This window comes from Sinocyclocheilus rhinocerous, unplaced genomic scaffold (assembly GCF_001515625.1).
Source record: "Sinocyclocheilus rhinocerous isolate Xijiao unplaced genomic scaffold, SAMN03320098_v1.1 scaffold2389, whole genome shotgun sequence".
Classification (NCBI taxonomy): Eukaryota; Metazoa; Chordata; class Actinopteri; order Cypriniformes; family Cyprinidae; genus Sinocyclocheilus; species Sinocyclocheilus rhinocerous.
The window spans coordinates 50,188-76,356 of record NW_015628722.1 but is presented as its reverse complement, the minus strand read 5'-3'; the positions used below and the strand labels follow the sequence as shown (position 1 = coordinate 76,356).

Here is a 26,169-nt window from a genome sequence, read left to right as displayed (position 1 = left end):
TAAACACTGACTGCTTGGGGGCCCTGGGAAACTTGTGCATGAAACGTAAATATTTAGACAATGTCAGCGTCCATTCAGAATGTTCTGGACAATCAGAAACCAGGTTACAGTTAGTGGAATACATCTATTTTGAATGATCTGATCTTTCTCAGTACAGCTATCACTGCAATTTAAAATCAGACATTTTGAAGCGGCTTTGAGGATTTTTCTTAGTATATAACTTTTTGTCAAGGAAGTGAGATTGTAATAAATGAGAATGTTTGCTCAACTTCATCGACAGATTATTGCACACCAGTGGAGATAATTTTATACGGTTTACATGTGTATTGAACACTGCCATTTCTTAAAAAAAAATCCAAGAGAATGAAGCCTTTTTTAATTAATTGCACTCTTTTTGCCCAGTACCCACGTTGCTCTTGGCTCTGTTTAGTTGCTCTTGAAAGAGACATGGACTGCAGCGGTTAGAAATATGAGGAAGGAATAATTGCTGTCTGTGTTAGGGCAAGCCAAGTGTTTTAGTTTCTTATCAGAGGACTTGCGGTTTGCCACCTGTTTCTACATTACTCAACGTCTTAGCAGGTGGATCCTTTGCTCAATTTGACCTGGATTTGTCTGTTGACAACATGTCAGTGTTATTGATGGCTGACGGTGGTCAACTAATCAACTAGTCCTCCAACAACTGACTAGTCCAGTTAGACAAATGCCTCCTAATGTGATGATCCCTTTTTGAGCCCTCCCCCCGCTATTAAAAAAAGGTCAAATGCATAAATGTAATCAAATGTAGATGTTATATATAGTCACTAACTCTCTGTCCAGCAGTTTTTGCATGCAATGTCCCATGTACGTTCATCCCATGTCTTGTTTTCATTTGCGTCTGGCGTCTACCCCAAGGACGGTTTGTTAGCTCATCAATGTTTATGTCAACATCTCAACTAATAATTCATATTTGGATTATTGTATCATACAGAAATTGAAGAGTAGTAACGGGTAAAATGTCTTGGCACACTAAACGAGATCAGAAGCCCCTTGTGAAAGTGAAAAATTGTAAATGGTTAATAAACTATTTTGACCTTCCAGTAAACTCCAAAACCCAAACCCGATAATCTGGATTAAATAAAACTGGACACTTTCATAGAGAAATAATTTGTATAAACCACAATTGCTTTTTTTTCAACTGTTATATTAGTCAGATTTCAGATATGCATCGCACACCCAGTCTCTGATAATTAGCTCTACTCATTTTGATGTAAGTTGGAGTGTTAACAGCAGCAGGCAGGTTTGAAGGTGTGTAGATAACTGGCAGTGATCCAGCTCACCTATCCTTACAGCCACACCTGATGGAATGCATTAGTTAGTTCAGTGTACGAGCTTACTGCAGCAGTATCATTAAGTGTGTGAACAAAGGAGTACGGCTCAAGACAAGTTAACAAACGGTTAGAAGAGTTCAGTGGCGTTTTCTCATCCAAGACGTCTTTGGTGGAAAGGAGGTGGAAATCTGTGAGTCGAATTTGTGTTGGATGTATATCTTTTAACTTTTTAACAGCTTAATTTTCTGGTCTTGATTGTACTATAAAAGGGATGCCAAGTTCTTCAAAGTCACCTAGTATGATAATGTTTGAACATTATTCAAAGTCTAGACAAAAGAGGCATTTGCTCTATGGACGTTGTAGGTAGTAAATTTAAAGGGAACGTGTTCATGAAGTTAAGAGGATAGATAAACATTCCCCCAGTTTTGTAGTTCTGGGAAGCATGCTTGACATGCTTCATACCTTGGTCAGGACTTAAACTGTAAACAGATAGTGTCATTGACACAATCATGGCGAGACTCCGAGGTCAGAGACTTTGCAGACTTTCGTTAGGAGCCCTATCTGTGGACTTTTATGCATGTCAGATTCCCTGAATTCACTTCTGGGCACTCTAGCCGTGGAATAAACTGTTTATCTGAAACAGTCAAGGAACTTGAAGTTCAAGCGTCAGCAGGGGTGTGAGGGGAGGAGGCATCTGTAGTCTATTTCTGTTTTTGCCGAGGTTGGGGCGTATTAGAGAGGGGTCTGGTTTATTGCATGATTCAGACTGTTTCATAGCAATGTGAAGTTTTGTATGTGAGTGATTCAAGAGTTTTTGTAGTGAGTTTTCTTTTAAAAATGTGTTGTCTGAAAGAGGGAGTTTCTAGGTTTTTGTCAACAGACAAATATGAGTGAAACACACAAAACCTGTCAAGAATATATCCTGTCATATTTCACTCTGACCTGGACATGTTCTAAATAAATAATCAGGACTTGAAAACGAAAAATAAAATTATATCGGTTCACTCCGAGCAGAATCGATATTTTAACGTTTCTGTTCCTGCGTTCCTCTGTATTATTATAGTTCCGAAACCGATTTTCCTAGTAAAAAATACCGGCTAATAACATTATTTTTAAACTTTTTCTTTGCCTATAATAATAATAATAATAATAAAAATAAAGTACAGCGTTTTCTTTACTCAAAAAAGAAAAAAAAAAACAGGACGATATCTGTTAACCCGCTGCTTTTTTTTTTTTGCGCTGGCTTAGTCATAGCCATACAGCACGACATTAAAGTATTTTTAAAGATATTAAAAAATGTTTGCTGCACTATTAAAAAAATGTTACTCCTATAAAATTAAGTTTTGAGAGGGAAAAAAACCCCCATAAGTCGTGTTGGCTCACGTCACATTTTTTTATTACATTCAGAAATAATGTGCTAAAATGCCGGTAAACTCTCTCTCTCTCATTTGGATGCATTGGATGCACGTCTTGCCGCATTTGTTTCTCTCTTATAACCTCATTATTTCTCATTAATAACCTAACTGAAGCAGCACATGCCCTTGATACGAATTCTAAAAGTGACGTATGTTTAACTGTCAGCTTTGAATCCATGGCGGAAGGAAGTAGTTCCGCACAAAAGAGGGTTTTATTAGGCACTCCGTTGTTTCTTGTTTAATTACACACATGTTCCGTCGAACTGTTGTATAAACGCAATATCACTATTATTGATATTGCTCATATAAACACCATTATTAGTTTCCTTCTCTCCACAACAAATCCTCTAAAGTTAAGACTATAGGCTATAAAAACGGCAATCCAAAAACAAATTAATTCAAGGTAAAACTGATGCCTACCTCTCTCATTCGGCACGAATCCAAATGCTTCCATATTCGCGACGTATCTGGATGCTAAAATATTATTATGTAATAGCCTAGGCTTTGTACTTCACTCGCATCGACATCATCCTTCACATCGGCTATAGCAGCGCAGTGAGGTGGTGGTCACGCTGAACGCAACAGATTGTACAACGGAGCAGTGTAACTTTTTATATATTTCTTTAACTGTATTTTATTTTGATAATGAACAGGCTGCAATGTTGCAAAATATGTTGTGTCTGTGCGCGTGAGGCGCCGGCGCGATATGGCCATACCAACGGTATACAGAGAAGCAAGACATCATTCAAAACTGTCAAGCTTTTGCAAAACAAATAAAACCGTAAAATAAAAGCATTTGCAAAATAAAGAAAACTACTTTCTGCCATCTTGTTTTCCTTTCTGTGAACTTTGGATCGCGTCACAATGAACCGAAACTCAGCACACTTTTTCTTTCGTTTTGTTAATCTATCAATGATTTAAGTGAAATATATTTAGTGTATAGGCCAATATAGGCTGTTCCTTTTATGTAAGCCTAGTTTATTCTGTTTTCTCCATTCACAGAAGCGCTGCAGGTGCGTGTGATCTGTTGAATCCTTACATTATTCTCGGAACAACTCTAACGCCGGTGCATTGCCATTGCGACTTACCTATGACTATGAGGAGTTCACAGCTGAGCGCGGGCATTTCACTCGTTGGATGCATCAGCGTCACATTTGCATAGGCCGTACTACTTGAATTCGTGATTGGTTGACAGCAAATTTCAAATATTAAATGGAATGATAAAATAACATTATTAACCGGTTAATGGTCATTTCAAATTTTTGATTCAGTTCGGAACTATAAAATTTGATTTTGTTTCTGTTTCTGGTTGTGTTCCTGGCAAAATTTTGTTTGTTTCCGGTTTTCGTTTTCGTTCCTTGAACCGATTCAGAGCCCTGTAAATAATTATATTTTGCTTGAAGAAAATTATGGATGGGAATTAAATAATAAAGCAGTATATTTAAAACATTTACTTATCACAAACATTACCACAAATTTGACAGCACTAACCTTTTACAGTAACTTTAATGTAATAAAGTAAAAAAATTAAATAAAAAATCAGAAATGAGCAACAAAAACTCAAAAGTAAAACATTCTGTTACAGTAATGAGAATTTGGTGGGAAATGTGCTTGATTTTAATTAATATGTCACAGTACAAATAAATCTTAATGGCCTTAAAAAAAAGGCTTTAGATTTGTGCGAAATATGGCTGAGTCTGACCTGTTTTCAATATATCCATTTTGGGAAGAACTAATCTTAAATACTTTTAAAGACTTTTGCAAGTCCCTAATTCATCAAAATTTCACACACTATAATTTTATGTTACGAGTTTCTTTGGCATTATGTAGCTAATGCCAGTCCCTTAAAACTATGCACATCCTTACATACAGTTGGATTGAACCACTGCCATCTTTTCCAGCTGATCAGGAACCAGCCTCATTCCCTTAAACTATTTTATCTGTGTGTCAGAATTTCTTGTTAGTCTCAGTCCAGTAGCTGAACATTTTTCTATCACCTAGCTACACAGCTGCAGTGTGGTCCCTAATGGCTGTAAAAATGGGGTAAAAAAAACAAGGGGATTTCTTTTTTCGTTCTGTCTCAATCAGGAAACAAACATACCTCATGTCCCCTATTTTTCACATGAAATATATTTCTCTCTACAATCCAAAAAAAAGCCCCTCTGGTTGTCTTTGGACCCCACCCCCATTGTTCTAACTTGCCAGAGTGCCTTCCTGTTCTAGAGTGGCTTGGCGTTCGGGACCTTGCGGACCGGCTGTGTGTTTTGGAGCAACTTGAGGATCTTCTTCAGTCCAGTGACCCTAGCAATTGTCAGCACCATGAGCAGCCAGTATTAACACACGACAGCGTCTACAGCAGCCACACAGGTAGGTGACCTTGTCGAATATACAGTGGAGTAATGAATTACACAGTGATTGGAGAACACCATAGCCTAGATGGGTGGGGTGGACATCAATGGGACAAAAAGAAGTACTAAATGTTATAGGTTAGTCCAGTTCGGCTTGGCTCCGTCCTACCCTGTGATTCCAGCTACCAAAATGTAGAACCTCTTTGGATATAATTTTATCACTTAAAAAGTCCTGTGATATAAATTTTACATGTAAAGTGATTAATAAAAGCAATGACATTTTTTTTCAAGTAAAGGTGTTTGAAGGAATTCTAGAGCCTAAGATTTGTCCAGCAAATTTTATTTAATTACTCTGGATGAAGGTCGCAGTAAAATCTGATATGTGTAAACTCATGTAAAATAAATCTGCTGAAAAGTATCTTTTAGGGACAGTTTTAGTTCTCCATCTACAGTAAAATCAGCCATCATTTCATTTGATGAATCCTTACATTATTCTCGGAACAACTCTAACGCCGGTGCATTGCCATTGCGACTTACCTATGACTATGAGGAGTTCACAGCTGAGCGCGGGCATTTCACTCGTTGGATGCATCAGCGTCACATTTGCATAGGCCGTACTACTTGAATTCGTGATTGGTTGACAGCAAATTTCAAATATTAAATGGAATGATAAAATAACATTATTAACCGGTTAATGGTCATTTCAAATTTTTGATTCAGTTCGGAACTATAAAATTTGATTTTGTTTCTGTTTCTGGTTGTGTTCCTGGCAAAATTTTGTTTGTTTCCGGTTTTCGTTTTCGTTCCTTGAACCGATTCAGAGCCCTGTAAATAATTATATTTTGCTTGAAGAAAATTATGGATGGGAATTAAATAATAAAGCAGTATATTTAAAACATTTACTTATCACAAACATTACCACAAATTTGACAGCACTAACCTTTTACAGTAACTTTAATGTAATAAAGTAAAAAAATTAAATAAAAAATCAGAAATGAGCAACAAAAACTCAAAAGTAAAACATTCTGTTACAGTAATGAGAATTTGGTGGGAAATGTGCTTGATTTTAATTAATATGTCACAGTACAAATAAATCTTAATGGCCTTAAAAAAAAGGCTTTAGATTTGTGCGAAATATGGCTGAGTCTGACCTGTTTTCAATATATCCATTTTGGGAAGAACTAATCTTAAATACTTTTAAAGACTTTTGCAAGTCCCTAATTCATCAAAATTTCACACACTATAATTTTATGTTACGAGTTTCTTTGGCATTATGTAGCTAATGCCAGTCCCTTAAAACTATGCACATCCTTACATACAGTTGGATTGAACCACTGCCATCTTTTCCAGCTGATCAGGAACCAGCCTCATTCCCTTAAACTATTTTATCTGTGTGTCAGAATTTCTTGTTAGTCTCAGTCCAGTAGCTGAACATTTTTCTATCACCTAGCTACACAGCTGCAGTGTGGTCCCTAATGGCTGTAAAAATGGGGTAAAAAAAACAAGGGGATTTCTTTTTTCGTTCTGTCTCAATCAGGAAACAAACATACCTCATGTCCCCTATTTTTCACATGAAATATATTTCTCTCTACAATCCAAAAAAAAGCCCCTCTGGTTGTCTTTGGACCCCACCCCCATTGTTCTAACTTGCCAGAGTGCCTTCCTGTTCTAGAGTGGCTTGGCGTTCGGGACCTTGCGGACCGGCTGTGTGTTTTGGAGCAACTTGAGGATCTTCTTCAGTCCAGTGACCCTAGCAATTGTCAGCACCATGAGCAGCCAGTATTAACACACGACAGCGTCTACAGCAGCCACACAGGTAGGTGACCTTGTCGAATATACAGTGGAGTAATGAATTACACAGTGATTGGAGAACACCATAGCCTAGATGGGTGGGGTGGACATCAATGGGACAAAAAGAAGTACTAAATGTTATAGGTTAGTCCAGTTCGGCTTGGCTCCGTCCTACCCTGTGATTCCAGCTACCAAAATGTAGAACCTCTTTGGATATAATTTTATCACTTAAAAAGTCCTGTGATATAAATTTTACATGTAAAGTGATTAATAAAAGCAATGACATTTTTTTTCAAGTAAAGGTGTTTGAAGGAATTCTAGAGCCTAAGATTTGTCCAGCAAATTTTATTTAATTACTCTGGATGAAGGTCGCAGTAAAAACTGATATGTGTAAACTCATGTAAAATAAATCTGCTGAAAAGTATCTTTTAGGGACAGTTTTAGTTCTCCATCTACAGTAAAATCAGCCATCATTTCATTTTATTTAACCATGAGTTTTTTGTGACCTCGGCATTTCACATTCTCATCCTACTTTTGTTTGTGACCATCCCTGTCATTGGCTCCGAGGAGGTCTCAGTGAGCGAAAGATTGGAGAATGAAAGGAAGTGGAAGTTAAAGTATGGGGGGTTGGGGGCAGGCCACTATGAACTGTATTTTTTTTCTTTCACTCTCTCTGTCTCCACTTTCTCTGGCTTTCCAGGTTGGAAAGCAGTTGTACACTGATGGCTCTGTTTCGGACTCACTTTATGTTTATTTATTTATTCACCACAGATGTTTCGGAAAAAAGCCTCATCCTCCTTGAGAATGCGAGGAATATCAGAAAAAAATAGACGTAATAAGTTCCCCTTCATTACTTTTTAGATGGTATAATAACCACTAAACTACAAACTCAAGGCCAGTAGTGGCAACCATTCCAGATTAACACCATTTAGAGAAACAGAATATATATGACCGTAGCCTTGCAGTAGTGATATAAAGGTACTACACATTACTCCCCTCATTGGCGCTAATGTTATGGAATGGTTTTCACCTAATGGCTTTGTATGCTTTAACAGCTCACTGTTGTTTTAAAATGCTCTGTGTGGTTTCTAAGTGTCTACAGCTCAAGCATACAGTAGGGATATTGGGGTTTAAGCTTTGAACTAAGACATAAGCTTTGGATAATCAGATGACTCAACTGCAATGCATGTTAAAGAAATGGAGCAGTTGTACAGAGATGTGGTGTATATATGGTACTGGTAATATGATTTGCATCATTGGTGGACTTCAACACCTTGACCCTGGGCTCCTGTTCTTTACAACACAGAAACTTTATTCCCTGATTTACATTTTAATAGTAATTAGTAGTGGTTAAAGATCATCAGAGTTCTACCTTTGTCCCATTTAAACTGGGAACTAGTGTCATAAATTGTTAAACTTCATGACTGTGGTGCCCAGATGTCAATGTGTGAAGAGTCTGGGACAGTTGGGATCTGAGATTTCAAGCATTTCTCTAAAAACATGCAGAAGATTCGTCAGTGTCCTTCAGTCTGTTTTCATTAATTTTCAGCTTGATACACTTATAGTCCAGCCTATGATAAAAGTTAGTGGCTAAACTTATCACTTATCATTCATTGGTGTTTTATGCAGGGAGTGTGGACCGTGCCCGAAGCTCCTCCTTCCATGAGGTAGGCAGGTCACGGGAGCTGGAAATGAGGGCGGCAGCCTCAGTTTCCGAGGACACATCGGCTAGCAGCAGTAGCGGTAGTGGCCATACGGTTCTGCAACGGCTCTTACAGGAGCAAATGCGCTATGGCGAGGGCCGAAATTATCTTGCCTTGCAGCAACAACAACAACAACAGCAGCAGCAGCAACAACAACAAGGTCCAGTAAGTGGATACCCGGGCCCTGGCAGCCCAGGGGACGAGCACTCGATGGTCCCTCACATTGCGAGGCAGGAGCCTCAGGGCCAGGAGCTGCAGGCCGACAGTGGCATGGAGAAGCTTAGCACACGCACTGCAGGAGGAGGAGGTGGTGGCAGTGGAGGCACGGGGTCAGGTGGTGGAAGCTGTGTGAGCGGACAAGGGCAGAATCCCGAAGACTTGCCCACCTATGACCAAGCCAAGGTGCAGTCGCAGTATTTCCGTGGCCATCAGCCCCAGCAGCCTCAACCACAGATACCCCCATCAGTAGGTGCTGCATTTTATGTGACTGGCCTCAGCAACCTTAAGGTGCGACCCCCAGAGGGCAGGCCTACGGTGCAAAGAGTGAACGGAGGCAAAGTGCACCAAGATGATGGGCTCAAGGATCTTAAACAAGGCCATGTACGTTCGCTCAGCGAAAGACTAATGCAGCTCTCGCTGGCTACCAGTGGGGTCAAGGCCCATGCGCCTGTTACCAGTTCACCACTTTCTCCCCAGCTGCCTCCACCTGGACTTCCTGGAGACTACTATAAACCCACTGGACACCCACACAGAGGCCCACCTCCAGACTACCCTTTTAAAGGAATGCCCTCTCCACCCAAACAGCAGCAGCACCATCAGCCTCAGCACCAGGAGCCTGGGCACTTCTACCCAGACCACCGTGGCACAAGCCAGCCAGCCAGGGCTGACATTCCTCATGTCCGATACCAGCCACCACCTGAATATGGCTCTTTCCGGTGAGTGTAACTTAAAGGCTCCAGTGTGGGCTAAGTTTGGGAATTTTTGTAGGAACTAGAGTGATACACCTTGAAACACAAATTGCATTCCTTGACTGTTCAGTTAAAAAATTCCAAATTATGAGTTTTAAAAAACAGCCCTTCCCTTAGATGCTGGGACATGTTGTCAGGAAACCAGTTATGGGAAAAGCCAGTTTTGCCTGTTTCCCTGAATTCATTCACCTCAGAGCCAGTGTGTGGCATATAGCAAAAGAATGCATATCAAATTCTAATAATCATCTACAACATGTCACAACATGACAGTTTCTCCATTATGTTTCAGAGAACCAGGAATGTTGACCTGTGAAAAAATATTTTTAAGAACGGTTGGAATGCATTGCATAGTTTCCACTTTGGACAAGTCATTGTTTTCCAACTGTGATTTAATCTTTTACAAGAAGCCGTTGGTTATGCAAGTGTAAATCAGCCTAATTTATTTGTAGGTCAACAAAAGTTTTTTCTCTTTAATGTTTTTTGTATGTTTAGACTTATGTAATCAATCAAAATGTGAATATTATTTATTGCTCTGCTCTCATTAGGTCAAATAAGGAGAGTTCAAGTCACTCTCAAAGGTCTGTTCATCACCACAGCCCTTCATCTTCTGTTACGTCAGGGGGCTCACTCTCCCGTGCTCAGTCCTCCACTCTCAGCAGCATCATGGCCTCTTCCCACCCTCTTCCACCTATGGGTTACCAGGGAGAGCCCTTCCCCACTGGTGCTCGTAGCACACAGGGGCCTGGTTCCCACCAGGGGGATCCATACGGTCCAGGTCACCCTCCCCATCAGCGGAGCCACGCGTTTCCTCATGATCCTTATGGATCAGCTCCCAGGGGCCTCCACATGCATCAGCACCAGTACCACCAACAGGGCCCCCAACAGCACCAACAGAGTCCAGGACAACACTACCCACATCAACACTCCATGCAGGGAGATCCTTACGCCATGCTAGCCCGTGCCCAGCAGATGGTGGATATGATGTCCGAAGAAAACCGCCTGCTTAAGCAAGAGCTGGTAGTGTGTGGGGAGAAGGTGTCCAAACTACAAAAGGTAATTGTGTTGTTCTCAAGTCAGTGGAAACTTCAGTTCACAATAGGCCAGTGTTCCCCAATCTTGTTCCTGGAGGCACACCAACAGTACACATTTTGAATGTCTCTCTTATCTGACCCATCTATTTTTGGGCTTGGAGTCTCTACTAAAGAGCTGATGAGTTGAATCAGGTGTGTTTAATTAGGAAGAGTTTGAAAGTGTGTAGTATTGGTGTGCATCCAGGAACAGGGTTGGGAAATACCGTAATAGGCTCCCAGATGGCCCAGCACCAACTCGGGAATGAGAACCAACACCATTTTGATATAAAAGTGTAGAAGATTTGGAGTTATTTCATGCAAGGCAGCTTTCCATACTATATCCTTTTGAATTCCAAACACATATAAAATATATATTTTTCTGTAAGACCTCAGCAATGTTAAAGCCCTCTCTTAACTCTGCAGCTGGAGACTGAGATCCAGATGGTGTCTGAAGCTTATGAGAACCTGGCCAAATCATCCACAAAGAGGGAAGCTCTCGAGAAGACCATGAGAAATAAGCTGGAGATGGAGGTGCGCAGGATGCACGACTTCAACAGGGATCTAAGAGGTGAGAACAAAACAGAGTAATTCAATTACAAACAGGGTTTAAGAGAATAATAGGAGATTATTATAAAAGTAGTGTTCCTGAATTGTACCTTGCCACTGTATCACAATCTTATGAATAAGCAATGACTCCAAAGCATATTTGTGTTGTTCTTATTATATAGTGCACCAATTTGATGTAAACGTTTTTTTTTGTAATATGCTTGAGAAAATCAGTAAGAGTAAATCTGTTTATGGCTGACAGAGTGGAATGGATTACTGGATTACAGTCAGATATACCAGGTTGCAGTAGAGCAGTGTAGAGCTTAAAGACTTAATATTATTTATGTCATGACAACTAGCATTGTAATGTACATGAAAATGTTAATGTGTTTGGTCTTGGCGGAACAGATCTGCTACGCTGCTGCTGCAGAGCAAGTACTATGGCTTGTTACTGCCAATACATCCACAGACGTGCTGTTGTGAGCATGTAAGAAATACTGCTGCTGCACATATAACACATATGAAATACCCCCCCATATATAACATACATGTTTTCACCCCATAGGATAGGGGAAGGTGGAGGGTATCCGAAGGGTGCTGCAACTGCTACAGCAAGCACTAGCCGAGTATTTGAATGTTGAGCAGTAAACTCATTGGCTGCTGATATGAAAAAAAGAAACCAATCAGCTGCGCCATGTGAATCAGTGTTTCCCCTGCCATTATATTAGGGGGGCGGCCCGCCTAACTTGAAGGTCAAGTTAATTTTATTTAATTTTATTTTCTCTATAGCGCCAGATCACAACAGAAGTCATTTAAAGTTACCTTTCCTATAGAACAGGTCTATACCTTGTTCTTTTTATTAAACAAACTAAATAGCCTTATGTTATTTATTTTATTTACACGACGGCATGTCATTTCTGTCTCTACGTTACATGGTCGCGCTCTCTCTGCATCGCGCACAGTGGAGTTCCGCCCCGATGCGCGCACATAAGTGAGCACACTCCCACTCCCACTAGTATTTGTAAATATTAAGCCGCAAAACGACTATTTAAATATGAATTCTGCATGTCTATGTGTTAATGAATGGCGCTGACGCGCGGTTTTATGTACTACTCGTACTGAAACGCTCGTGACGCTTCCGGTGATATTAACGTCTGCCGTCTCACTAATGAGGACATAAATACATGAACAACATCTCCAGAACTGATCTGAGAGTCACTTCATGAGCATTTGACCGTTTCATTTGAGTAAAACTATCCTCATATCATATACACAGAAATGTAAAGGTATTCACGGCAATCCGTCAAAATAAAAGTTCGGTTTAACTTGAAGACATTGCGGCAGAAATATATTATTGTTGTTCAGTAGAATGTACGTAATAGCTACTACTACTACTAAAATTATTAAAACCTTATTTTTAAGGAATAATCATACAATATTTCTTCAATGTTTTAATTGTAATATTAAATCCCCTTAATTTTCCAAAAATAAAATTTATTTAATTTTAATTCATTAAAAGATAAATTCAAGGACTTAATTTTTTTTTATGCCTTAAAAAATGTAAATACACAACACAGAATTTCTGAGGAAAAAAATCATTAGGCTATTGTAAGAATACATTAAACTTGTTTTTATGCTTTCAAATAATTAGACATGTTAAAGCACAGAATTTGGTAACAATAAAACGTAAGGTTGGAAAAAATAAAACATTTCATAGGGCCCTAAACATGTAATTTTTGTTAAACTTTTGATATATTGATGTTAAATTGTTTGTTTCATGATTTGAATTAATTAGACATTTTTTGATTTTTAAAATGTAATTTAACCATTAAAAAGGAGCCCAGAAAAATTAAAGCGAAAAAAATAAATAAACGTAAACCTAGGGGAAACATTGAATACTGATGTCATTATGTCAGATTGAGTTAGAATCGGACTGTGCCATCTTGAGTTTTATGACAGAACTTTGGATGCATATGAAAATATTATGTATATGAAAATCCAATGGAGAAACACTATGGAGTCTGTAAATGAGAATGTTGCGGTGGTCACGCCTGGCTGCAACATTCTGTCCTTTCCATTCAAAGAGACTCCTTATTCTTATCCAAGTTCAAAGCATTTTAATTTTCATTTAGTTTGTTTTCTTCTGTGTGATATCTCATGGCTCTGTATAGTATCTTTTGGAGTACAAACCAAAGCAACAGTTTCTCGCTCTCATTCCTCTGCTGCTGTCAGCAGGCCCACTCTGCCTGAGTGTGGCCACCGCTACGATCATGCCTCACTGTGTTCTTTAGTCCAGCAGAGAACAGAGAAACCCTGATTTATGGCAGTATGCCCAGACTTTAAGTCCACAGGGAGCTCCCAGAGTTTTACAGCAAATTTTTCTTCTCTCTCTTGCCCTTCTTTCTTTCAGCCCATGTCTCTCATATTTTCTGTAGCTTGATATACTACTTTTGCTATTGTTCAAACCTAGATTTTTATCAAAGTAGATTTCTTACAATCAATAATTAGCATTGTTTGCGAAGGCATCCATCATTATTACTCTTGCTCATTTTGATGGTCAGGGATTTCAACAAACCCCCGATCCTAACTGTTAAACTTCGGTGTATACTTTTTCCTAATATGTTTGTGCTGTGAACAAAACAAGTTGAAGTGTGCTGTTACTTTTTTGCAACTCCATGGTATCCACTTGTAGCATAATTTTCTACCAAAAATGTTATTTCTCATCTATATTTTAAATCTAGAATCTTAATTCTTTTGAGAGGCACTAAGTGGGGGAAAGGCATTTGATTCTGGAATGCTCGTCTCACAGTCTGGTTGACTTAACAGAGAGGGAAATATTGTTTTAACGTTTGGCCTGCTTCCCTGATGAATGGTTTGCCATAGCAAAAAACTAGCAACCCCTACTCATATAATGGCCCTTTTATCTGGGCCAGTTTTAACAGCACATCATGACTTATGTCAAGACCACTCTTTGGGAACTGGGCACATATAAAATGTTTGTTAGATTCTTGTTTTCCAATTTGCTGAGCAACCAGTCCCAGTGGTATATCATTTGTGAGAAGAGGCCTGGAATATGAGCTTCATATTCGGTGTTTTGGTAGGTTGGAGAATATTGCACAAAGCCTCTGTTAAAACAATTACAGCTGTTTGTTGCGTTTATTGAATGCATGAAGAAAATGCAATATTTTTATTTTGGTATTAGCATTTCGACAAGGCTTTGCAAAAACCACATTTTGTAACGAGACGTCATAAACTTTCACATGAATACATCCCCAAATAAAATCTGTTTGACACAGATGGTCTGGTTTTGGTATCCTGTTTTCTAACACTGATTGAATCTCTCGCACATGACCAAACTTTATGAAGCATTGTGATATTTTTGAACCATAAAATTAGGGGAAAGTATGATTGTATTGTCTCTTTCTTTCAATAGAGCGAATGGAAACGGCCAACAAGCAGCTCGCTGCAAAAGAGTGTGAAGGCACCGAGGACAATCGCAAAACCATCTCGCAGCTTCTGGCTCAGAGTGAGTGGACCTCTAAATCTAGAAAAATCTAGCTAGAACTTCCTTGAAGCCAGTGTGATCACTTAAATGAACCATAGATTTGTTTTGAAATACCATTAATTTGTAAGCACAATTTTTAGTTGTAATATATTGGAAAAGAAAATGCTGAATGTACATTTTACTCATTTATCAGTTAAAGAGATTCAAAGAGAGAAGGAGAAGAAGGATATCGAGTTGAATTCACTTCGCTCCACCAACGAGGACCAGCGCAGACACATAGAGATCCGTGACCAGGCCTTGAATAACGCCCAAGCCAAAGTGGTCAAACTGGAGGAGGAGGTAAAGCTCATTGATAACCAATGGTACCCATGTACAATTTTAGGAATTAGATTTACATTTACATTTACATTCACTCCATAGTGTTTTTAAATTTGCATAGATATATGCGCACTTTTTAATAACTACTTTTAAAAAAATAAAGCATACATTTTAAATTGGGACAGAACAAAGCAGACATTCAGGTTCTCACTCGTCTGGTGTTCATTTAATTACCTGCATGTCAAGAAAATTCATTTACATTTTCTATGATTTCTGTGACCATATGTATGTTTATGTATGTATATGTGTTCCCTTCCCCCTTGTGGTCACATTGTATGTTACTCTTTCAGAGCTAAGTAAATCTTGAAGGACTTCTGTTTTTTTTTGTTTTTTTTGGTAAGGGAGTTGCTGAATCATACTGCCATCCAGATGAAGGGCTGAGGCAGTTTGCCTGTTTGGCAGCCTTTCACTGGGCAGATTTTAGACAAGGCTTGATCTATTCCAGATACTTCACAAATTGCTTTAAGAATGCTCTGACCATTGAACAATATAGTAGAACAGATTGACTTTTGGGAAATAAATTAACATCTGTAAATATTTTCTGCTTATGAGTGTCTTGTTGTTGATAAACAAAGTTGTGGGTGTACTTTATCGAAACCAGCATTAAATGGACATTTCGTTGAGTCACAACCCACTTACCCTCAAATACATCTCTGTGGTACTCCACCACAATGTTTAAGCTCAACCTTCTTAAGTTCTTTGAAGTTCTTCCCGTCAGCTCCTCATTGCTGCAGATAAGATCTTCAAGCTCAAGTCAACCGTTGGCTGCAACTTTCTCTAAAACCACACAACCTTTACTGAGGCCAAAAAAAGCTTCAATAGGGAGAGAAAGCGATAAAAAAAGCCTTCTAACCGAAGTAGCATTGACGTTTCTGAACTCCGCTCTTGAGTGTTTGTAACAGTTGGAGTCTGTGGTTGAGCTCTTTTGGCGTTCTCCCAGATGGCCTTTTGGCCATCGCTGAACGGGGCACGCACCCTTGCGTCCCAAAATGCACCGGGCCGTTCCACTTTTGTTCTGTCCTGTCACAAACGCCCGCTTGTTCCCCTAACAAAGCCTTTTGAGTTGTCTGCCATGAAAGGACTTGAAGATGGCTGAATTCTTGCCCTCTCCACCCACCGCTTCCAAACGGGAGCCAAATACTTCTGTGCTCTCTCTCTCTCACTATGTTGTCCCCCCTGAGCTAAATTGGGGCATTCATTTTGGCTGCAATTACGACCACTGGTGGATCTGAGAGATGTAGAGAAGAGAAAAGAGAGGTTGAAGGATACAAGGAGGCATTGTAAGGTGGATGGGGTCTTCTGGTTGCGGCGTGAGCAGCAGCGTCTGACCTGCATTCTCTGTGTTTGTATAGCTGAAGAAAAAGCAGGTATATGTGGAGAAGGTGGAGCGGATGCAGCAGGCTCTAGCACAGCTTCAGGCTGCTTGTGAGAAGAGAGAACAGCTTGAGCATCGGCTACGCACTCGACTGGAGAGAGAGCTCGAATCACTGCGAATGCAACAGGTAAGAGATGTACACGCTATTCTTACTTTTAATCGGAATTTGACCACATTCTGGCCCAGAACCATTTGTTATCTCGACAGCTATATATCCCTGGACCCCAGTTTGAAAACCCTTTAAACTGCAATAAGTGCAACCATTTACTCTTTCTACACACACACACCAGTCATACATGGATGAGTCCCAGCTGCAGGCAGCAGGAGCTCATGCTGTCATTGTGGAGATGATCCGTTTCCTTGTGTACCCTCTTCCTGTGTGTCCAGTTTTTACTGACCCCTAATCTGGAGGAAAGGTTGCAGCTCACCTTCCTATGTTAATGTGCGTGTTGAGCAAAGAGGAGGAGGAGGAGTAGCAGACAGCTGTATTCTTCATTAGGGGCCCCAGACACTGGACATCCTTCCTCTGTGGTGTTCCTTCAACCAGGACACCTGAAACAACCTTCAGATGAGATTAAAAGGTCCCACTTTATATTAGGTGGCCTTAACTACTATGTACTTATGTATGCATATCTATTAATTATGTATTTTAAAAAATACCTGCATGTAATTACATCTGTAATTAATTTCTGTAATTACATTTATAATTACACTGTTGACCCATCCCTTACACCTTAAACCTACCCATACCACCAGACCTGCCCCTAAGCTTTTGCAATTCAATATGAACATAATAAGTACATTGTACTTATTTTTTTATGTAAGTACATAGTAGTTAAGGCCACCTAATATAAAGTGGGACCGATTAAAATACTTTAGATCAGCAGTACTCTTAGAGCCTGTTTACAGCTGGTCACTTCGGGCGTTTTCTCTGATTGCATAGCTATCTGATCATGAAAAGACCATGTGTAAATGCCCTCTGAAACGCTTTCGAGATGGATTTAAATCCAATCTCTCAAACCAATTCAGGAGGTGGTCTGGGACGCATTCCAGATGAAACTGGACAAGTGTAAAGGCATCTTACACATAGCATTCCACATTGAGAATACTCAACTCACAACTGATTACAATAGAGTTGAATGTTAGCATGTTGCTAAACTAACAGCACAGTACACAGTAAGCATAAAATACACAGCTCTAACAAAACATTGGACTTTTCCACACAACAAGTTCAGTGCAAATTCTGCCTCATAGACTCTATCAACTCAGTCATCTGTCAAGAAAAGTTCAGACTTCATGGATTTAGTTTAGAGTTCAGAAGTATTGTGTATGTGGCCGAGCAATGCTATCAGGATGAGCTACCAACCTAAGGTTAAGGTTTATTATTTGTGTTGTGTAGGCAATCAGCACTGTGAATGACATGACTAATGCAATCTTTAGAAGCAGCTGTGTAGGCAGGGTTTGCACTTTACTGATTTGGGGGAAAAAAATTGATTGCAATTAGTTTGTTGTTAGCCTGTTGCTAAGCTGCTGGTGTGGAAGTCACAGTCTAAAAGTAGACAGCATATGCAAATATTTTGTAAAATTGTTGATTTTAATTACATATAGTCTGTAGTTTTTTTACTGTTATTTTCTATACAAGAGACTCAACACCTACAGATTGATTCTGATAAAGTTTGATGTTAGCATGTTGCTAAGCTATGCTTAGTATTGCTTGGTGCTCAATAGGCATAAAATAAATTTTTCATCGGATTGCATTGATTGTAACCCTAGAGTTGATTTTTAGTCTAAGCCAGTTGGCTTATTTTAACTAGCTTAAATAGGGAAACATATATTTAATGACATTTTAGTCAGAATTGATTTACTTAACTAAGATTTATTAATGGTTCTTTCTCTCTCTCTCTCTCTCTCTCTCTCTCTCGCTCTCACAGAGGCAGGGTGGTTCTCAGAACCCAGTCAGTCCTGAGTTCAGCACAGCGGCTCTAATGGAGCACCTGAGAGAAAAAGAGGAGAGGATTTTGGCCCTGGAGGCCGACATGACCAAATGGGAGCAGAAATATCTGGAGGAGAGCGTCATGAGACAGTTTGCGCTGGACGCCGCTGCTTCTGTGGCCACACAGAGGTACACAAGTTCACTTCTATACATTAAGCCTACAATGTAGGAATATAGAAAGTTATTTAAGAATTCTCAACATTGTCATCCTGAAAACTAACAATGAAAATATATTTTTACCTGAAATGGACATAATGGACATTATTGGACCTAAAATGCATAAATGGACATATGGGGACCCCCTCGAAAATGAGATGGTACATCTCAAGGGGTTAATCCTAATCAATAAATTCAAACATTAAAATTGTGAGTGTGCATAACAATAACACTAAACTGAAACTACTGCATTGCAGTACAAATGGGAAAAAATAAAACATTTATTCATTTAGTAAACGCCTTCATTCGAAGTGACGATATGAATGATTACTATACAAATACTGAAACTATATAAAATAAAACTAAAAGTTTAAATTACTATTAGATAAAAACAGAAATAAAACTATCTATGACCATTAACAGAAACTGAAACTTAACTGGAATTAAAAGCAAACTACAAAACAAAAGAAAATCTACTTGGTTTTTATATTTGTTTATTTTCTAACCTATCCAGAGACACATCTTCTGCCTATTGGACCTAAAATGCATAAATGGACATATGGGGACCCCCTCGAAAATGAGATGGTACATCTCAAGGGGTTAATCCTAATCAATAAATTCAAACATTAAAATTGTGAGTGTGCATAACAATAACACTAAACTGAAACTACTGCATTGCAGTACAAATGGGAAAAAATAAAACATTTATTCATTTAGTAAACGCCTTCATTCGAAGTGACGATATGAATGATTACTATACAAATACTGAAACTATATAAAATAAAACTAAAAGTTTAAATTACTATTAGATAAAAACAGAAATAAAACTATCTATGACCATTAACAGAAACTGAAACTTAACTGGAATTAAAAGCAAACTACAAAATAAAAGAAAATCTACTTGGTTTTTATATTTGTTTATTTTCTAACCTATCCAGAGACACGTCTTCTGCCATCATCAGCCACTCCCCCAGCAGCAGCTATGACACTTCGGTGGAGGCACGTATCCAGAAAGAAGAAGAGGAGATCCTCATGGCTAACCGCCGCTGTCTGGACATGGAGAGCAGGATCAAGAACCTGCACGCTCAGATCATAGAGAAGGACGCCATGATAAAGGTACTGCATCAGCGCTCGCGGAAAGAACCAGCCAGCAAATTAGACACCCCTGCCATGAGGCCCTCCAAGTCCCTCATGTCCATAGCTATGGGCACCGGCAGCTCCAGCAGCTCCGGGCTGCTGTCACACTCTCTGGGTCTCAGCGGAAGCAGCCCCATCACGGAGGAGCGCAGGGAAGACCGCAGCTGGAAGGGCAGTCTGGGTAAGTGCATGAGAAAGAGATCTGAAATGCATTGCTGGTGGGACTGTTTAACCCTCAGAGAGGCCCCAGTTGTAAATTAGCAAAAGAAGTAATAAAATAAATAGGGCTGTCAGTTTAACATGTTAACTTAATTAGTTATGATAAAATAACAAGATTAAAATATTTTAACGCAGTTAACGCACTGACCCCGCCCCCAGACCTGTACATCATGTTACATTTCATACAGTTGACTGTTGACAAAAATGATGCAAGGCAACAATGCCATAAATGCATTTATGCTTCCAGAATTCAAGATATTGGTGCAAAAAATGCCCCTGTATGAGTTTTTGTCTCATATGAGTTTGTCCCATATCACAAGTTTAAATGTGATTTTATTCAACAGTTCAGTAAATAAGTTGATCTTGTGTTATATTTCAAGCACAATAAATGTACAGCAGTGATTAGTTTCTGAATGAATCCGCGTTTTGAGCGAATCATGTGAACCAATGATTCAAAGGCCTATTCATAAAGAGAGCCATTTACTTAATTCCTGAATGAATCCAGGTTTTGAAGGAATCGAATGAATGAATGACTCATAAAGACATTTACCGCCACCTGCTGGCAGATTTAGTTTCTTATGTAGGATATCATTTCATAATAATAATAATAATAAAATAAAGGGATAGTTTACCCAAAAAACGTTTATCGTTTACTCACCCTCATGTCGTTTCAAACCTTTCTTTTGTAGCACATAAAAGAATGTATTTTGAAGACCGTTAACAAAGCTGTTTTGTAACATTGTATGAACAAAAAATATTGAGATGTTTCTCAAATTATCTTCTTTTTTGTTCCATAGTTTGTTAGGCCGTTGTCGCCTAAATGTTTATGTGTAACAAATTTTATGTTGAATCAAATCAAATATTTATTTCTAAAGCTACAATTTGTAAATGTCTACTTGATACTTTCTCATTTAACACAAAAATAGCTTTAAATAATCTTTTGTAGGTATTTTCACAATCAAATTTATTTTGCGATTAATTATTAAAAATTAATAAAATAATAAAAAATCGACACATCAAGTAATTAATTAGATAAAAAATTTTAATCGACTGACAGCCCTATATTTTTACTAAATGTGTTAAATCAAAAACAAAAAAAGCATCTCATGCTCTAAATTTGATCAAAATAAAATGTTTGACTGATTCCGTAACATTTGAATGAAAAAATAAAGATGGTGTCTGAAAGTTGTGGTTGATGGTTAGTTCTTTCCACTTTTGATGTCATTTCTAGTGAGAAATTTTTAGTAAATGATTCCCTTATCACCAAAACTCTATTTGCAGCCATAATATTGTACAATGTATTTATAATGTATTAATGTATGTCTTTTATCCACTCACATCTGAATTGTTCACGCTCTTCATGTTCCAGGTGTTCTGCTCGGCCCAGAGTTCAGAGGTGACTCTCTGAGAACAGAGTCCATCTCCTCCTCTCCATCTCCAGTCCTGCCAGCCGCCGCACACTCAAAGACCAGCAGCAGAGACAGCTGCACCCAGACGGAAAAGGGTCAGGAGGCCAGCAAGCCGAGCACACCTGCCCTGCAGAGCGTATCCGGTCCGAGCCGGATCAGCAGCCCGAGCCCAGTTTACATACCCGACCGCATCGCCGGTACAGCACACACACAAAATCACATATTAGCCATAATAAACTAGTGTTTTCTTCAGGTTCTGTATTTATAATGACGAACTAACCCAGCAACCACTAATGACTAGTTGAGTGCTAATTGATAGGAACAGCACAATAGAAAAGTGATAAAATTGGTAAAGAAAATTTGATAAAATTGTCAATCACATGACTTTTAACATGTGTTATATAACATCTCATAACAGATGTAATAATTTATTCAACAAAAATGCAATTCGTACATACAATCACTTGAATACACTTCAACTTCATAAAGTTAAAAAATATATATTAGGGTTATGTAACTGTCCTGAAGAAAAACAATTATTGAAAAGAAAATTCTGTAGTTTGGCATAATCTATTTTAATTATTTAATATTTTATTTTAATTATTTAATAAATGGACTGAAGCAGTTTTGTTAGAATATCATAAATATTTAAAAGAAGTACTTTCTGCATCAACATGCAAGGGAAAACAGGAAAATTGTGATAGGCTACAAATATAAATCTTTAAATTATCTTAAAATGTTGGATAATTTTACCTTTTATAACAAGGCGTCACTGGTTGGTTGGAAAAGTCATGTAGTGTAACTTCATAATATTTATGAATTAATAGATGTGTAAAATTATTTTTAACTTAATATATATATATATATACAGTGGGTACGGAAAGTATTCAGACCCCCTTAAATTTTTCACTCTTTGTTATATTGCAGCCATTTGCTAAAATCATTTAAGTTAATTTTTTTTCCTCATTAATGTACACACAGCACCCCATATTGACAGAAAAACACAGAATTGTTGACATTTTTGCAGATTTATTAAAAAAGAAAAACTGAAATATCACATGGTCCTAAGTATTCAGACCCCTTGCTCAGTATTTAGTAGAAGCACCCATTTGATCTAATACAGCCATGAGTCTTTTTAGGAAAGATGCAACAAGTTTTTCACACATGGATTTGGGGATCCTCTGCCATTCCCTCTTGCAGATCCACTCCAGTTCTGTCAGGTTGGATGGTAAACATTGGTGGACAGCCATTTTTAGGTCTCTCCAGAGATGCTCAATTGGGTTTAAGTCAGGGCTCTGGCTGGGCCATTCAAGAACAGTCACAGAGTTGTTGTGAAGCCACTCCTTCGTTATTTTAGCTGTGTGCTTAGGGTCATTGTCTTGTTGGAAGGTAAACCTTCGGCCCAGTCTGAGGTCCTGAGCACTCTGGAGAAGGTTTTAGTCCAGGATATCCCTGTACTTGGCCACATTCATCTTTCCCTCGATTAATTTAGTAGCCAAATTGGCTGGTGAGTGAAAAAGTTAATTTCAAACCCTGTATGTATGTGTGTGTGTGTGTGTATATATATATATATATATATATATATCAGGTTAGAGTCTGTAATATATTTATATTTTTTTATTTCTATATTTTATCTACATGTTTTCTTTTTATTTATTAAAAGAAACTTGAACCTCTAACACTTGCACTCTCTATTCTATTTCTATTCTAACTACTTGTTTTATTTTTATTTATTATAAAAATGACCCTCTAATGCTAGCGTTCTCTATTCTTTTTCTATTCCTTCAACTTTATATATATATATTTTTAAATGACCCTCTAACACTGCATTCTCTATTCTCTTTCTATTCCATCTACTTGTTTTCTTTTTATTTATTATTAAAAAAAACCTTGCTAAGTTTACTGAGTTAGACTAACCGAAGCTTATCACAGCACTTACATATTATTGCTTTTTTTTGTTTGTTTTAATTGCTTCTGTTGTCCTTATTTGTAAGTCGCTTTGGATAAAAGTGTAAATATGTGTGTGTGTGTGTGTGCACACACATGTATTCAAGGAATATACATTTACATCACATGACATTTTTGGAGTCATTATTTAAAATTTTTTTTCAAACCATATGAAACCAACTGAAGAGTTCATTTGCAAAAACCGATAAACGCCACTTAAAAAAAAAATTATATATACGTATAGCGCGATCTGAACCCTAAACACGTTTTGTCAAAAAAGCAGTTTTTTTCCACTTTCAACTTTCAAGGCATCGCGAGTTCACGTTTTACTGCAGAAGCAAACAAGTCCATTTTAGCGAATCAGCGCGCTGTATTCAGGTCAGGTGACAAGGCTACTTTCACTTTGAAAAGACGTGCTATCTGAGAGGAGTTTCGTCCAAGCTGACTAAAAGTGATCGAGGATGGATAATTTCGACGAACTTGATGAATCTGTGATATCTTCTTCAGGGCGAAAAAGGAAAATAAAAGCTGAAACGTTTTCACGGAACCTTGCAAAAGCAGCGCGTTACAATGGTGAGGGAAAAGCTCCGTTTATTGAGTGTAACTAATCACATCCATACAGTTTATGATCACAACAACAACAAAGTTAGTCAGGCATCTACATTGTCATCTGAGGAGATTACAAAGATTAAACGAGCGTTTTTTAAACTCTAAAACATGAAATGTGGAGTTATCTGCTTTTGCTATAAAACAAACTTTTAATATGTAAAAAAAACATACTTTTAATTAACTTTAATTTTGTAAATTACCTGTATTTGTTTAAGTTATTATTACTTAACCAAAACAACCCAACTGCAGTTTGATTGATATTACTTGGAATGCGCAATAAATAAAAATGGAGTTATCGGTTTTTGCAAATGAACAAAGAGTACATTACTTAGAACATGGCTTGTTTTAAACCAGCATTTTAAAAGATTTTTCCTTTTAAGACACTCTTTTTACCCTAACGTGACCCTAAACATCTGCATGTTTCTTTATCTTTACAGATGTGCCAGTGTTTCACAGCAGTACATTAGAGAGGAGAGGGCCAGTGCAGTCGCTCCCGCAGCAGAGCCTGCCGCCGCCGCCACTCCCAGCGCAGGACATGGACAGCGAGATGGTGGAGATACTCATCTGATCACACACACATTGATAAAGAAACAACTCTAAGCAGGTGAAGGAATCCGTGCACTTCTCTTCCCTCCGTTACTCTCAGATCAAGATTGTCAGGATGCTTAGGAATGCATTCAAATCTGCAAACAACAATATACAACGTCATTTACAATCAACACTTTTTTTGTACAGTATTGTCAGGTGGTCTTTTTTCACCTCCAGACCCTCGGACCAAATATATTGGCATAATTTTTTTTACATTTATTGCACTATGTATTTGTTTTTACATATTTTTGGGGGGGTATGCAATTGTTTTGTTGTGTATATGTACTAATAATACAAATGTGGCACTTGAGTATCAAGCGATATGGTGACTAGCCGAACAGTTGTTACGTGTAAATACTGAATGTCGTAGGGCCTTTTGTATTCTAGGACGCATTGTCTGTACAGCTCGTACTGTACGGTTCACCGTGCACTGTTTAAGAGCAATGGACCAACAAGCGTTTACCTGTGTCCACAAGCTCATGTATCCGTATGTGAAAGTATGAGTGACCCAACTGGTTTTGGGTTTGTCTGTGTGAGAGTCTGTAGTTTTCCAATCAGTACGGAGGTCCATCATTCTAGTAGAGCTACAGCAGCCACAACATGCCTCGAGTTAGAGGTATCCACATTTAGCCCGTGGTGGTAGCCAGGGGTCCCGGATTTCCCGGTCTGGCCTTTCACAGTTTGGAAAGCCTCCAAACCTCTCGTTTCAATGTGATGGTTACTTTTAAGTCATCGTTTTGTTTTGTAGATAACAAATTAGCTTTTTTCCAGTCTCGTGGTTGCAAGACAGATGGATGTGTAAATGAGATTCTTCCATGAAATCAGTAAATATCTATAAAACCATCTGATTTCAATGCTTTTATTATTTTGTCATGTGCTTTAAAGGTTTCAGAACGACCTCTGGATCTAAATTGTAAGTGATTTTCTGCTCGACGCTCAGTCCCTGACGCACGTCAATGTGACGTCTGTTCGATATGTCCGTTTTCATCTGGAACATGTCACATTTCGAGTGTTTGCACATCTGAACCACTTTTCTAAAACGTTCCCTGGCAGATATTACAACCACATTGAGCGGATTTATTTGTGAATTCGCTCGTGTTTCTCAGGTGCTTATACACAAATATGATGTCTTGCAGTGTGTTAACTGGGGTTTTTGTCATTTCTGAATTAATAAACTTTCAAACGCAAGTTTTTTAAAGCAGGTCATCATGTCAAAGAACTCAAAACTTCAGATGAATGATTCTAGATGTTCAAAATGTTAGTATTTTGTATTAATATTTACAATACCATTTAAAAGTTTGGGGTCGGTAAGATTTTTTTTTTGTTTTTAAATCTTTTATGCTCACCAAGTCTACATATATTTCATCAAAACAATTTAAAATAACAGCTTTCTATTTGAATATATTTTATGTAGTTTAATCTTGGGATGGCAAAGCTGAATTCTCACCAGCCATCACTCCAGCCGTCACATGATCCTTCAGAAATCATTCTAATTGGTTGATTTGGTCCTTAAGAAATATTTTTTATAGAAATGTTGAACACAGTTGTGCTGCTTAATATTTCTTTTGTATATTTTCTGAATATTAATAAGATCCTACTACATTTTCTGCTAGATAAAAGTAAAAAAAATAAAAAATAAATCTTACTAACCCTAAACTTTTGAATGGTTAAACTTGGTTAGCACTAATCAAATGTTGCCCCCTGT

The 26,169-nt window shown here is 38.3% G+C and overlaps 1 protein-coding gene across 3 annotated transcripts; it reads left to right on the top strand.

Moving 5' to 3' along the window:
• Positions 1–6,554: 6,554 nt before the first annotated feature.
• Positions 6,555–25,249, top strand: LOC107738375 (angiomotin-like). 3 transcript variants are annotated; one of them, XM_016550128.1, is made up of 12 exons: positions 6,555–6,886; positions 7,633–7,693; positions 8,491–9,499; positions 10,078–10,585; positions 11,026–11,170; positions 14,582–14,674; positions 14,847–14,992; positions 16,384–16,533; positions 18,338–18,528; positions 19,494–19,873; positions 21,281–21,517; positions 24,314–25,249. In XM_016550128.1, the coding sequence occupies exons 2-12, from the start codon at positions 7,633–7,635 to the stop codon at positions 24,442–24,444; spliced, it is 3,051 nt and encodes a 1,016-aa protein (XP_016405614.1). In that variant the 5' UTR covers positions 6,555–6,886; the 3' UTR covers positions 24,445–25,249. The 3 variants fall into 3 exon arrangements, with proteins under 3 accessions (XP_016405614.1, XP_016405616.1, XP_016405615.1); XM_016550130.1 differs by lacking the exon at positions 7,633–7,693 and having other exon boundaries at positions 6,556–6,886; XM_016550129.1 differs by lacking the exon at positions 6,555–6,886 and having other exon boundaries at positions 7,585–7,693.
• The last annotated feature ends 920 nt before the right edge of the window (positions 25,250–26,169 follow it).